The 15,653-nt window shown below is 45.2% G+C and overlaps 2 protein-coding genes across 2 annotated transcripts in view; both read left to right on the top strand.

The window, feature by feature from the left end:
- LOC311133999 (zinc finger protein 385A-like) overlaps positions 1 to 8,805 on the top strand; it is a gene marked incomplete at both ends in the record, with an annotated part of 12,445 nt that extends 3,640 nt beyond the window's left edge. Inside the window, 5 exons of the mRNA XM_084167617.1 lie at positions 138 to 309; positions 1,109 to 1,432; positions 7,252 to 7,439; positions 8,286 to 8,372; positions 8,539 to 8,805. Of these exons, the coding sequence (XP_084023743.1) occupies positions 138 to 309; positions 1,109 to 1,432; positions 7,252 to 7,439; positions 8,286 to 8,372; positions 8,539 to 8,805 (1,038 nt within the window). The remainder of the gene's footprint in view (positions 1 to 137; positions 310 to 1,108; positions 1,433 to 7,251; positions 7,440 to 8,285; positions 8,373 to 8,538) is intronic.
- Positions 8,806 to 11,335: 2,530 nt separating this feature from the next.
- Positions 11,336 to 13,611, top strand: gpr84 (G protein-coupled receptor 84). Its single transcript, XM_084166738.1, has 2 exons — positions 11,336 to 11,439; positions 12,284 to 13,611. Exon 2 carries the CDS (start codon positions 12,285 to 12,287, stop codon positions 13,518 to 13,520), a length of 1,236 nt encoding a protein of 411 aa, XP_084022864.1. The 5' UTR covers positions 11,336 to 11,439; position 12,284; the 3' UTR covers positions 13,521 to 13,611.
- Positions 13,612 to 15,653: the final 2,042 nt, after the last annotated feature.

A 15,653-nucleotide genomic window follows, 5' to 3' on the forward strand; every position in this document is an offset into this window, starting at 1 on the left:
CTGCTAAAGATTGGGTATATATTTTTTGTAACGATATACGCAGATATCAGAGAAGCATGGCGCTCAGGTGTGTGTGAATAATAATACCCATGTGGATTAGGATGTCATACCCTCTCCTCCCCATGTTCTCTCCTCAGAGCCAGGCAGAGGCCCACTATAAGGGGAACCGCCACGCTCGGAGGGTAAAAGGCATTGAGACCTCCAAGACTCGCCCCCAGGAAGGTGACAAGCCGGCCGCTCCCCCCACCGCCTCCCCCTCTCCACCAGGCCCCTCACCATCCAGCCCAGGCCCTGACCCTAGCAAACAGGGTAAGCACCATCTATGCTCTACACCGCACACACACATGCTGAACCCACACAGAGATATAACCTAAATACACACACATTTCAGTCTGTGTGTGTGTAAAGTACAGCTGTTTAGTCAGATGTCAGGGGTGAAACAGAATAGAGTCTTACAGGGGGTTGTCTGCTAAGAGACGCCTCTGTCAGCACTGACAAGGATCAGCTTCCCAGGCATCAGTCACTGGGATTGGCCAGCAGAGGAGAGGAGGGTGGTGGGGAGGGAGGGAGGGCTGTCATCAGATTGGGAAAAAAAACTGAGGCACCACAGAGAGCTTCCCCTGACACATACTGTCACACAGGAAAGACTGGGAGAGAAAAAACTGGCAGATTTGATTGTGTCTGTGGTTAAATACTATCTAGTATGAGGATGCTGTTCTGATGATTTTTCCATAAAGGCTCTATTTGCTCTCAAAACGTGTATTTTGTTTATGTCTTGGTTCAATTGGCAGGCAAGATGACCCTGTGCTACATACAGTGGTTAACCTGCAATAACATTAAGAGTACTGTGCTGTTCTACTGACCCTCCTTTAACACTCTCCAACCTGAATAACCTGACATGACCAAGGTATTCCTCCTACCCCGACTCACTCCAGATGGGGGAGACAGATGTGTGGCCCCCTGGGGCAGAGTTTTGACCCTGTAGGTTCAGACATAGTACTGTACTAGTGCCGCAGCACCATCATTATCATCCTCATCATAATATTATCTGGTGTGCTCTACACAATATGGTAGAAAACATTCTATTTACTATCTGTTCTCTTCACAGATGACGTCCAGTCCTGCCCACATTCAAACGGCTCAGACGTGACACCCAGCCCCATCCCCATGTTTGTCCCAGACACCCCCCTGCTCCCTGTGTGTCCATCCCTGCCCCCTCTGAGTACACCCATGCCCACCACCTCCACCCCCTTCCCGGCCCTTTGTGCCCCCCAGGTGGACACCCCCATGGCGGGTCCCCCTGACACCCCGTCCCCGGCCCCCAGCCTCTCTTCAGGGGAGTCTGAGGAGGACAAGGCCAAGAAGCTGCTCTACTGTTCACTGTGCAAAGTGGCCGTCAACTCCCTCTCTCAGCTAGAGGCGCACAACAAAGGTAAGGCTCCATCCAAAGACAGAACTGATAACGCAATGTGTAATAAAGTCTATAGTCATTGAGCGTTCCAGCCTAGATAGATATTGCCTTTGCAGCAGGCTCAAATTTAGCCACACAAAGTGACACTTGAGTCTTTACAAACACATTGTATGTGTTCTTCACGGCCTGATCTCTGATATTGACTCATGGGATACCACTGTCACACAAAAATATATTTTCTTCCACTCAATGATTTATGAATACACTGCAAACCACGGCTAAGCCATCGCGGTTGAATAACTTCACAAGGCCAAATGTTGCAATATTAAGCCAGGGCTTCTGATGCACACACATAATACACAAACATAAACTAAGTCACACTCTCAGGGAAGAAGAGTCACCAATGAATATTTCAGTGTGTTCAAGGCTAGAGGAACCAGCTCAACTCAAATGACACAAGAACAGCTTGGCTTTCATCCACCACATAGAGAGACAGGACAATCCTTCTATGTGTCTGGGTCATTTTAAATAGCATTTAATCAGCTACAGTTTCTTTTAGTTACAATGCATCATTTTAGTAGATGCTCTTATCCAAAGTGACTTACAGTACTGAGTGCATAGATTTTCATTCGTACTGGTCCCCCAAGGAAATCGAACCCACAACCCTGGCGTTGTAAGTGGCATGCTCTACCAACTGAGCCACATGGGACAACTAGTTATGTTTGTGTTACCTAAAGCCATCCCTCTAAAACACATACCTGGAAGTAATTACATATACGTAGTTACTGACATCCATGATTACAAACTGGCAGGTTACCAGAATATGACTGTTATGTTTAATGATGCACAGTGCATAAAACATTATGTATACGGAGTCAAATAACTAGTTGCACATATAGTCATTTGGGCTTGTCCACAGTTATGAACACACACTAAGGAGATTCCACATTTGTGAGGGCCTGATTTAAAATATACAAATGTGGGTTGTTGAGCTATAAACAGTATCCAAGCAATTGTACAGGGCGTGAGTAAATAGTTTTGGTATTTAAAGAAAACAGTCTGGAAATGGTTTTGAAAATGGTTAATGAACTTAGGCCATTGAGTGAGCTGCCAGAGTTGGGCTTCTAAAAAGAAAAAGCATGTGTGCTTGTAAAGAGGGATCAATCAGGAAAGAAAACAGTATAGAGGAGGGGAGGATGAAGAGAGAAGATGAGAGTAGAATTGGATGAGAAGAAGTACATTCAGGTAACTTCCAAAATAAGGAAACACCAACATAAAGTGTCTTAATAGGGCGTTGGGCCACCATGAGGCGCCAGTACAGCTTCAATGCACCCTGGCATAGATTATAAATTTACAAGTGTCTGGAACTCTATTGGAGGGAATGCGACACCTTTCTTCAACAAGACATTCCATCATATGGTGTTTTGTTGATGGTGGTGGAAAAGGCTGTCTCAGGCGCCACTCCAGAATGTCCCATAAGTGTTCAATTGGGTTGAGATCCGGTGACTGAGACACACACACACACACACCCTTTAAACCCCCTATGCTCCTTTGAGACCCCGCTTTCAAAGTCACTGACATTTCTTCTTCTAGCCATTTTTATCCATGACCCTAAGCATGATGGGATGTTAATTGCTTAGTACACTCAGGAACCACACCTGTGTGGAAGCACCAAGCTGTCACGCCCTGGCTCTGGGGACTCTAATATGTTGAGCCAGGGTGTGTAAAGTCTATGTGTGTTGTTCTAGGTTTCACATTCTGGTATTGTGGTTCTATGTTGGCCAGTGTGGTTCTCAATCAGAGGCAACGTGATTCAGCTGTTGCTTGTTGTCTCTGATTGAGAACCATACTTTAGCAGCCTGTTTCCCCACAGAGTTTGTGGGATCTTGTTTCTAGTCTGTTGTGTTAGACCGTGAACTGTCACGTTTTCGTTTTGTTGGTTTTGATCGTGTCTCTATTAAAGAGTATGTTTGCCTGCAACGCTGCGCCTTGGTCCTCATCTCTAAGCAACGATCGCGACAGAAGATCCCACCAAGACTGGACCAAGCAGCAAGTCCAGGAGCCAGCGCCTGAGAGATCTCTAGCGGATCTCCTTCGCCTCCTCGACTGGGTCAAGCCATGTGAGGAAGAGAGGGGCTTGACGTGGAGGCAGAAGGGCGAAAGGCTGGCGAGGAGCATGGAGACCTGGTCCACGGGTAGGAGTGAAGCCCATAAATGTTTTAGGGGGGGGGCTAACGCCGTGGACGACGGGGCAGCAGGAGGCCGCCAGGTTACGGGAGTCACTGGTCACCAGGGGGAAGGAGGATGTAGAGGCACGGCGAGAGGTACTGGCGTGTGTTGCCAGTCCGGTCCGGCCTGTTCCTGATCCCCACGTAGGGCCAGTGGTGTGTGTTCCCAGTACGGTCCGGCCTGTTCCTGCCACTCGCACCAAGTCAGTGGTGCGCGTCGTCAGCCCGGTCCGGCCCATTCCTGCTCCCCGCACCAAGTCAGTGGTGCGTTTCGTCAGCCCAGCTCGGCCCGTTCCTGCTCCCCGCACCAAGTCAGTGGTGCGCTTCGTCAGCCCGGTCCGGCCCGCTCCTGCTCCCCGCACCAAGTCAGTGGTGCGTTTCGTCAGCCCGCCGCGGCCCGCTCCTGCTCCCCACACCAAGCCAGTGGTGTGCGTCGTCAGTCCGGCACGGCCCGTGCCTGTTCCACCGGTGGCTGGTCCGGCACCGGTCAGATGCTTCACGCCGGAGCTAGAGCAATCCGCTCCACCAGTGTGCAGTCCAGCTCCGGCCAGCGGGGCCAGACCGGACCAGGGGTACTTTGGGGGGTTGGAGAGGGAGCGGGGATCAGGCCCGGAGCCGGATCCGCCGCCTAAGCGGAGTGCCCACCCGGTCCCTCCCCTGTGGTGTTTGGTGGGCGTGGTCGGAGTCCGCGCCTTTAGGGGGGGGTACTGTCACGCCCTGGCTCTGGGGACTCTAATATGTTGAGCCAGGGTGTGTAAAGTCTATGTGTGTTGTTCTAGGTTTCACATTCTGGTATTGTGGTTCTATGTTGGCCAGTGTGGTTCTCAATCAGAGGCAACGTGATTCAGCTGTTGCTTGTTGTCTCTGATTGAGAACCATACTTTAGCAGCCTGTTTCCCCACAGAGTTTGTGGGATCTTGTTTCTAGTCTGTTGTGTTAGACCGTGAACTGTCACGTTTTCGTTTTGATCGTGTCTCTATTAAAGAGTATGTTTGCCTGCAACGCTGCGCCTTGGTCCTCATCTCTAAGCAACGATCGTGACACAAGCACCTGCTTTCAATATACTTTGTATACCTCATTTGCTCATGTGTTTCCTTTATTTTGGCAGTTACCTCTAATGTAAACTCAGCAAAAAAAGAAATGTCCTCTCATTGTCAACTGCGTTTATTTCCAGCAAACTTAACGTGTAAATATTTGTATGAACATAACAAGATTCAACAACTGAGACATAAACTGAACAAGTTCCACAGACATGTGACTAACAGAAATGGAATAATGTGTCCCTGAACAAAGGGGTGGTCAAAATCAAAAGTAACAGTCAGTATCTGGTGTGGCCACCAGCTGCATTAAGTACTGCAGTGCATCTCCTCCTCATGGACTGCACCAGATTTGCCAGTACTTGCTGTGAGATGTTACCAGACAAGTTCCCAGACATTTCTGGGGGGAATGGCCCTAGCCCTCACCCTCCGATCCAACAGGTCCCAGACGTGCTCAATGGGATTGAGATCTGGGCTCTTCGCTGGCCATGGCAGAACACTGACATTCCTGTCTTGCAGGAAATCACGCACAGAACGACCTGTATGGCTGGTGGTATTGTCATGCTGGAGGGTCATGTCAGGATGAGCCTGCAGGAAGGGTACCACATGAGGGAGGAGGATGTCTTCCCTGTAATGCACAGCGTTGAGATGGCCAGCAATGACAACAAGCTCAGTCCGATAATGCTGTGACACACCGCCCCAGACCATGACAGACCCTCCACCTCCAAATCGATCCCGCTCCAGAGTACAGGCCTCGGTGTAACGCTCATTCCTTTGAAGATAAACGTGAATCCGACCATCACTCCTGGTGAGACAAAACCGCGACTCGTCAGTGAAGAACACTTTTTGCCAGTCCTGTCTGGTCCAGCGACGGTGGGTTTGTGCCCATAGGCGACGTTGTTGCCGGTGATGTCTGGTGAGGACCTGCCTTACAACAGGCCTACAAGCCCTCAGTCCAGCCTCTCTCAGCCTATTGCGGACAGTCCGAGCACTGATGGAGGGATTGTGCGTTCCTGGTGTAACTCGGGCAGTTGTTGTTGCCATCCTGTACCTGTCCCGCAGGATGTACCGATCCTGTGCAGGTGTTCTTACACGTGGTCTGCCACTGCGAGGATGTTCAGCTGTCTGTCCTGTCTCCCTGTAGCGCTGTCTTAGGTGTCTCACAGTACGGACATTGCAATTTATTGCCCTGGCCACATCTGCAGTCCTCATGCCTCCTTGCAGCATGCCTAAGGCATGTTCACGCAGATGAGCAGGGACCCTGGGCATCTTTCTTTTGGTGTTTTTCAGAGTCAGTAGAAAGGCCTCTTTAGTGTCCTAAGTTTTCATAACTGTGACCTCAATTGCCTACCGTCTGTAAGCTGTTAGTGTCTTAACGACCATTCCACAGGTGCATGTTCATTAATTGTTTATGGTTCATTGAACAAGCATGGGAAACAGTGTTTAAACCCTTTACAATGAAGATCTGTGAAATTATTTGGATTTTTACGAATTATCTTTGAAAGACAGGGTCCTGAAAAAGGGACGTTTCTTTATTTGCTGAGTTTATAGACAAGACCAGGGATGGGCAACTTTGATGGGGGTGGGGTCCACCAAAAATCTTAACTCATCATGTGGGGCCCAGTCTGCGTACCCTAGCCTTTTGGGAGCCCTAAGCTACATTTTGTTTTGCCAGTTGCCCATCCCTGTACTAGACTGAGAAAGGAGAGAAGGAAATGTTCCAAAAAAAAGAGCCAAAAGGAGGTGTGAAATGAGAGTGAACAAGAGAAATAGGAGATAATGGTTTTTTATTACATGACAATAACAGAGCAGGAGATAGGTTACCAAAAGTGTTGAATAGCCTAATCCTGAAAATGTTTGGGTGTGTTCTCTAGTGGCTAGTCAATGTCACCACACTTTCTGACTCATTATAGTGCTTAGGCCTACTCGTCTTTCTACTGTCAATTAGCCTACAATGTGATCTCGTTCACCATATTATTCCGCCCAATTAGCCTGGGGACTAGGTTAATTACAATGATAGCCACAAACAAATGATAGTTTAAGGAACATACTAATACAAATATATCTAAACGCTTACCTGGCTTCTGGGTGACCTAGTGCGGCCGGGTGCTCCCATCCTGTGTCATCCTATGATGAAAGAAATCCTGCAAATAATTTTGTAAACACAAAAACAATATGTTATTCATTAAACCGAGGAAGACAATATATCCTGATAGGTAAACAGCGAGAAAGGCTTGCCTTGGGAGACTCATTTCCATTGACACACGCAGTAGCCTATGGATGTGTAGACTACTCAAAATCTAATTTATGGTGCAAAATAATTCAATAATCTAAACAAAGGTCAGGGTAGCCTATTCCATATTACAACTATATAGTTCTGTAATTTCTTAATAGTACAAGAAATACATCAAATATCAAAGAACATCATGAAATGTAGGCCTACATAACCCTCCACAGAGAAAATTAAGTCAAGTAGTTATCAGCACTAGTTTTATCAATGGGATGTGAACTTACAAAATCTACAAACAACAACAACAAATATTTCCTTCTCTACCACTCTCTACACGGGTGACAGGTACCAAACACAAAACCATCCTGGAGGCGTGGAGTGGGCTGGGCCCCATCAAAGCATACCCTCGGCTGTGCCCTAACCTCAGCCCAGAGCAGGCAGGGGGGCTGCCCTCGGACCACAACACTCAGGAACGCACCTTCCACTGTGAGATCTGCAACGTGAGGGTAAACTCCGAGCTGCAACTCAAACAGGTGAGTGAGTGAGCACCACGACCACTGCTCCAGAGTGAAGTTTCCCCTAGGTACAGATCTAGGATCAGCCAGTGGTGTAAAATACTTAAGTAAAAATACTTTAAAGTACTACTTAAGTAGTTTTTTTGGGGTATCTGTACTTTACTTTACTATTAATATTTTTGACAACTTTTATTTTTACTTCACTACATTCCTAAAGAAAATAATGTACTTTTTGCTCCATACATTTTCCCTGACACCCGAAAGTACTAGTTACATTTAGAATGCTCAGGCAGGACAGGAAAATGGTCCAATTCACGCACTTATCAAGAGAACATCCCTGATCATCTCTACTGCCTCTGATCTGCCGTACACAAATGCTTTGTTTATAAATTATGTAAATTATGTCTGAGTTTTGTAATTGCACACTGCCCCTGTCTATCCGTAAATGAAGGAATTTGAAATGATTTATACTTTTACTTTTGATACTTAAGTATATTTTAGCAATTACACTTACTTTTGATACTTAAGTATATTTAAAACCAAATACTTTTAGACTTTTACTCAAGTAGTATTTTACTGGGTGACTTTCACTTTTACTTGAGTAATTTTCTATTAAGGTTTCTTTACATTTACTCAAATATGACACCTGGGTACATTTTCCACTACTGGGATCAGCTACTCCTCCCCCCAATCCTAACCTTAACCATTAGTGGAGGAAATGCAAAACTGCCACAGATCAGCATCTAGAGGCAACTTTACCCTACACCTATAGCTTAATTCATCATTCAGATACCTCACTGAAAGAAGGATGCACATTTGGAGAAAGAAGAAAACTTATAACACCACACTTCTTTTGCTCTTCAGCATATATCCAGTCGAAGGCATCGGGATGGAGTTGCAGGGAAGCCCAATCCCCTCCTTAGCCGGCACAAGAATCGCACAGACTTTGTGGTAATGATCCAATTATGTGTATAGGCTATAGCAATACTTTTAATCATTATTTGATGATTCAGTAATTTAGCTCTGGATTGTCAAATAGACAGCATACCACAGTCTGCCTCTTCTCTCACCTTTCTCATTTTGACCTTTACACTGTTTCCCTCTCTGGATCTCACAGTCATCCTTCTCAAAGGAACTTCCAAAAACTCTGGGCCATGGACTGTTGCCTAACCCCCTGGCTGTTGCTGTGGCGATGGCAGCCGCTGCCTCCTCCAATCAGCTGGCTCAGCTGCGTGCCCCTGGTCCCATTTCTCACCCTCAGAACTACCACCCCCACCACCACCTCCTACAGGGCACACTACAAGGCACGCACCTCCGCCTCCTACGGCCCGCCCCTGGGCCTATGCGCACCACCCATGGGCCAATCCTCTTCTCCCCTTATTGACGGTGGTGGGATGGGGGCCTATCAGGAAGGAGCACACTGTGAAGTAAACAGGGAAAACCATTGATAGATAAGACAGATGTTAGAACATTAATATTTGACATAGGAAAGACTGTGCCTCTCCCTCTCCACCCTTCCACCCTTCCACCCTTCTTTGTTTGAAAACTTCCAAAGCAAAGGATGGACAGCTTGCAGCCATTTTAAAGAGGAAGGATGCATGACAGACTCAGATGGACCTTCTGTCAACGCTTTCCCTCCCTTAACCCTCCTTCAACCTTCAGTTAAAAATATTTGTACAGGTCAAACATGGCTGAGGCTGACTCAGTAGACTGAGCTCTGTTCTATTTCATGTTTCCTCCACATCTCTGTATTTCTGGTTCAGTGCTCACCCACCCAAAGCCAACTGCAATATAAGTTTCATACAGTAAAACCCTGTTGGGGTGTTCAATAATCCAAGTGCAGTACCTACCTACAGGTGTAGGATCTCAATTTGATCAACCTGTTGCAGAAGTAGTGTATTTGTGTTTTAAAAAGGCCTATGAAGTTTTACATTTCCACTTTGAAATTTCAGACTTGACTTTCCCTTACGAAAAAATGTATCAACCCCTACAAAAATGTCCATTAATTATAATCCACATAATAATTCACATTTCCTGTTGCTGCAGGATTATTTCCTGCTGTAGCAAACTGGATCAAATTAAGATCCTACATCTATAACCCACTCTGTAGTTCCAGGTTCTAGATTAGGTCCCTGCTCTGCAGATCCAGGCACAAGGTACGTTGTACTGTATGTTTTCAGGTTCTAGATATATGTTCTAGTGTTGTGTTGTGGATAATAGATGTTAGTCTATATATCCTCTGTTGTCAGATCAGCTGAGAGAGAGAAGTGAAGGAAGTAAGGAAGGGAGAGAGAGAAACAAAAGAGAGGGCTTCTAAACCCTGCTGTGACTCAAGGCAGAACTGTGTACTGAATGCACCAAGATAGAGCAAAACGATTTTAAGAAATGTGAATAAGACATTTTAAGAAATGTGAATAATGAATGCAGTGAAAAATGATGGACTTGTCATAAACCATTTAACTGTTGTTTTCCTAGCAGACCTCCACTGTCAGTCTTATTGTCTGTAAGAAGTCAGAGAGAAAGGGAGAGTGGGACATCTGCCTAAGAGACTGGCCAAGATGGAGCTGTTTCGAGGAGTCAATAGGTTCCTTTGAGCATTCCTCTAGTTTCTGCCCTTGTCTTATTATTTTGTATGGCTGGTGTCAAAGTGTTGTGTTTCCATGTGTGTGAGTATGTGTGTATTCTGGAGATAGATAGAGATAGATGAAGCACACTATGCCTCAATGGTGACCCCTTTCATTCAAACTGGAAACGATTTAACGAGACAGCTAATTTCAGTTCCTTTACTCAAAGCTTAAGTATGACTGCACAGTCCCAACACAGTGGTGTATTAGGGTGTTAAAGGAATTGTTTCTACACTGTTAATAACAGGGGGAGCCTTATGGATATCTGATGGCACCAGGCTCTTCTAGTGAGAACACAAGGGAGGTGGGTTTTCCCTTCCATTGCTGACCTCTGACCCTATACCCAGATGGTAGCATGTTGAGTGTGGAGTGAGTGAGAAACACTGTGATGGAGGATGTTTTGAAGTGAAAAAGTAGGATAAATTCGTTACAGTTCACAGAGGGGAAATGAATAAGACCATGAACCTGTATTTTCTCTCACATGCTCATCACAAGCAGTGATGTGAGGGATAGTAGTATAATATGCAATATCAAGCCAACATTTCCTCCAGAGTAATGGAATTAATAATATATTTCCACTTTAAGAGCAGACTGTTGTCCTACTCTGCCTCATGTATCCGTACCCAATCTCACACTAACCCATATAAATGAGCAGGCTTGGGTTGGAGCCTGTTGTCACTGTAAAGCCACCAAAGTATTTCTGAGTTTCTCATACAGTATAAGAAGGGTAAAGGACTGGGAAATTGTAGCAATACTTACAGCACTCCTGCTAACGACTCTTGTTCATTGCAATAAAGAAATTCATTATGTGTATAAATATATTAAATGTTATTTCTGAGATAATATTGAAGCATTACTGTAAATGTAGACTGTTTTAGCAATGTGGGCAAAAGAGCTTCCTTATTGTTGAATAAACAAACTGAAGATGAATAAATTATTTACAAAATGACTGTGGTGGTGATGCTATATACTGTACAGTGTACATATACGTACAGTGTATGTTCATAGAAATACTTTTGAATACTGATTTTTAAGTTATGATGTCTTATGTTTGACTAGTAGCGCAGAGTGAGCTTTGACTCAATACTATTTCTAACAAAATGAGGATACAGTAGCCAGTAGGTGAAGAAATCAGAAAATAACACATTCTGTGCTGTGAAAACTCAGAATTAAGTAACAGATCCGTCATGAAACAGAAAACACACCCCATGCGTCACATATGACGAGATGAGAGGAAGCTCAAAAGAGGTGAAAAAGAGAAGGAACCAGTTGAGTGACAGATAAACTGCAAAAAGACTTTTAGACAACAGAACAACCACGACACACAGAACAACCCAAATACCAAGACACTGCAGAGAGACAAAGACTCCTTGACAGAAAGCTTCCAAACTGAGGTGAGAAATAAAGTTTTATTCTGTTCTTTGTGGTGATACTCTGTTTGAAAGTAATATTCCTGTGTTAACACTACCTGTGGTAGTTGATGTTCCCAGTTTCAGAGCAACTTCTGTAATGTGAGTTAATGATTCACCCCAAAGAGAGAACTATTATCAATTGGAGTGTACTTTCCTGTACTCTACTGTACAGCAGTTGACATCTGACAGAACTGTCTGACATCTACATTTGTATTTATTATGGTTTTAACAGTTCATTTCCAGGAACTGTAACTGAAGTTAATGGTTAATCCATCAAAGGCATTGGATTATAATGTCAAGTCTACTATACAATCCTAGTGTTAGATAGCATGGATTTCACTTGTCATATTATAATACAGCAACCAGGGGCGTCATGTCTATTGAAGTGTCTTGTCCATTGAGGGGGCATGTGACCCCTCAATTTGATCAATTCGTAAAATAAATACTGTATGTATAAGATACGGTTTATTTTACACATAATTAATTCAAAAAATAATGTACATTTTTGCCTCTGTAGTCATGCTGAAGTAGCTGCAGTATATCTACTCCATGACGTATTGGGAATGTGGAAAAATAAACAATTTAATTTTTAGCTGTGATCTGATATGCACAGAACATCAAACCACATACATTTTTTGACTGACAGCTGATGATTTCGGAATTTCCCTTCTCTCTCTGTGTATAATGTGTAAATTATGTGATGTGCAATACATTTGTTATGTGTATCTGATGTTGAATCAATTTTATATGATTTATATAATTGTGTTTCCAATCCAACTTCCCCCTGGCCTGGGGAGCAATAAAGTTGATAACTCTCTCCTCCCAGGATGCTGGAGAACATCACAGGCGACGTGCAGAATGACACCTTCTCCTGCTACCACCCCTCGGTGGAGGCCTACCGCTACTTCGGCGTGCTGTGGGGTTCGGTTGTGACCATAGTTGGGACGGTGGGGAACATGCTGACCATTCTGGCCTTCGCCACGGACACCCGGCTGCGGACACGTTTCAACGTGCTGATTGTGAACCTGGCCCTGGCGGACCTGCTGTACTGCACCCTGCTGCAGCCCGTCTCTGTCGACTCCTACCTACACCTCCGCTGGAGGGGCGGCCCTCTCTGGTGCAGCGTCTTCGGCCTCCTCCTTTTCCTCTCCAACTCTGTCTCTATCATCACCCTGTGTCTGATCGCAGCCAGCAGGTACCTGCTGGTAACGAGGCGGGATGTGTTTGAGCGGGTGTTTGCTGGGCGAGGTCTGGCCATCCTCCTGCCCTCCACCTGGGCCCTGGGCCTGGCCAGCTTCGGCCCGCTCTGGCCCGTTTACGTATTCGCCCCGCAGGTGTGCACCTGCAGCTTCCACCGCACCAGGGGGCGCCCTTACACCACCGTGCTACTCTTCTTCTACTTCTTCATCGGCCTGGGCTGCGTGGGGCTTTTCTACCTGCTCATCTACAGGCGAGTCAGGGTGGCGGCACAGGCGCTGGTCCGCTACCGGTTTAGCCGACGCTCGTCACGAAAGAAGCCGAACTCATCAGAACAAGGGACGGAGGGGGATAGTGGAGTCGGGAGCGGGGTGGCCACCACCCAGAGCTGTGAATTGAGCAGCCAGGGGGAACTGGGTGGCGAGGTGAAGGTGCACCCTGGGAAAGCCCAGTCCTCCCACTCCACCTTGGGCTCTGCTTTTACTTCGCATTCAGCTCACCTAGCAGGGGGACAGGAGCTCCCCCCTGCCCTTAACCCTGTGCCCCACTCGGCCACTCCTGCCCCCACCTGCTCCACCACCACCACCTCTTCAGGGGACAATGTTGAGTTTAGACGTGTGACCCGGATGTGTTTCACTGTCTTCCTGTGTTTTGTGGGCTGTTTTGTCCCGTTCCTGCTGCTGAACATTGCTGATAAGCAGAACCGCGCCCCCCAGGTGCTCCACATGTTCTGTGCCAATCTCACCTGGCTCAACAGCTGTATTAACCCTGTGCTCTACGCTGTAATGAACCGCCAGTTTGGACAGGCCTACCGGGCCCTTCTGGCAAGGGCCGCCACACCCTTTACACACCTCTGGACACGGTGACCTTTACATTTTGGTTGTTTAGCAGATGCAGTTATTCAGACTGACTTTAGTCAGTGCATTCAATAAAGGTACATAAGGCAACCACACATTGGTAATTATCACTGGCATTGGTATGGAAGGAGCTACTTCCTCCTTTATAACTTCCTCTCCTTCTTCCTGAATATCACATTTAGTCACCGAGCAAGGGAAAAATCAGCCATTCTGTGATTTTTGGAAAGGGCTCATTTATTTTGGGCTAAGATTATGCTTGCTTTTCTTTCAGTTACAAACAGATTGTAACAACAAGATTGTGAATGATGAGAGAAAGTTAGAGGGACAAAAATCATACACCCCCAAAATCTCTCCCATTATTGGTAAATGGTGAGAGGTTAGTATGTTTTGTTGTAGCCTCTAACTTTCTCACTCATCATTATTCATGATTGATTCATGATTTTTCCTAATCATGGCAACATCAGGATTGAATTAGAAATGTTCAGAAACATCTTTAAAAAATTACTCCATTCATCATTAAGTTCCTATTGGGCAAAACATAACCCAAAACAAACTGCAAATGCATCCAAAGAGTTTGTAGAGTCACAAGCTTGATGTAGTCATTGTGTGCTAAGAATATGGGACCAAATACAAAATTAACAACTTTGGTACATTATAAGTGATATTTGTCCAAATATTCATGAGATCTTCAAATGGGTGGACTAGATCTATAAAGTGCTTTAATTTCTAAACAGTAATTCAGATATGTATGAAAATAAATACCCTCAAATAAAAGGTGACATTCTTTACTGTCAACTCATATGAAACATTTGATCTAAAATCCGAAATACTGGAGTATAGAGCCAAATTATAAATGTTTGCATCACTGTCCAAATACATACGAATTTGGACAGTGATGCTATAATAAAATTGTTATATTAATACAAATCTTCTCATTACTTCTAGTACCGTTTATTTGGAAACATAGGATATTCTCCTTTTACACATGGGACATTTCATTTACACAACTTGGGGAACTTCTGCCCACCCTAAAGCAGAACTTTTGAAAGACTTCTCAACTTGCATGTCCTAAAGTGATGGTGCAACTCACAATGTCCTCATGACATGATTAAGTTGACCTTCACCTCCTGGTAGTTGAGAATATTTGTAATCATAGCAGTCATATTGGTATACGTGATTGGATTTGTCATACCCTGACGCTTTGAACACACCGACCACGTCATTGCGTAAAATAGTATGCAGCATCATCTAGATATGTGTGCATCATTCACTTCTGCTACCATTTCTGTCAACCCGTTTACGCATACAGTTTGACGCATACGTTCGATAAATCCAACATATGTACCACACAGAACGCACTGCAATTGCCTCTGCAACGCAATGCTGCAAGGCAAATGCAGCGTTCCATTGGAAATTAATGTACTTCTGGTGTACCAAAAGCAATGACGCAGTCGGTGTGTTCGAAGCGTAAGTCTGAATTACAATGTTGAGATTCTTTGATACTGAGCAACATTCTGTATATAACGCAGCTCAAATAGTTTTTCCTTCGATAACTTGTCTCATCCTAGCCTAGTTTTATTGTTACTAACTCAGTAGATATTTGTCACAGTGACATAACTGAAGACTAGACAAATCTCCTTGGTTTTGGTATTGCCACACTTCAGGGTTGAAGCAGAATATCAATTTCAATCAATCAATTTTATTTTATATAGCCCTTCTTACATCAGCTAATATCTCGAAGTGCTGTACAGAAACCCAGCCTAAAACCCCAAACAGCTAGTAATGCAGGTGTAGAAGCACGGTGGCTAGGAAAAACTCCCTAGAAAGGCAAAACCTAGGAAGAAACCTAGAGAGGAACCAGGCTATGAGGGGTGGCCAGTCCTCTTCTGGCTGTGCCGGGTGGAGATTATAACAGAACCATGCCAAGATGTTCAAAAATGTTCATAAGTGACAAGCATGGTCAAATAATAATCAGGAATAAATCTCAGTTGGCTTTTCATAGCCGATCATTAAGAGTTGAAAACAGCAGGTCTGGGACAGGTAGGGGTTCCATAACCGCAGGCAGAACAGTTGAAACTGGAATAGCAGCAAGGCCAGGCGGACTGGGGACAGCAAGGAGTCACCACGGCCGGTAGTCCCGGC

This window comes from Coregonus lavaretus, assembly GCF_964263955.1.
Source record: "Coregonus lavaretus genome assembly, chromosome: 8".
Classification (NCBI taxonomy): Eukaryota; Metazoa; Chordata; class Actinopteri; order Salmoniformes; family Salmonidae; genus Coregonus; species Coregonus lavaretus.

What these genes read in the sequence shown, in the direction of transcription:
- gpr84 (XM_084166738.1), top strand. Translation starts at nt 12,285, where the DNA reads ATGCTGGAGAACATCACAGGCGACGTGCAGAATGACACCTTCTCCTGC.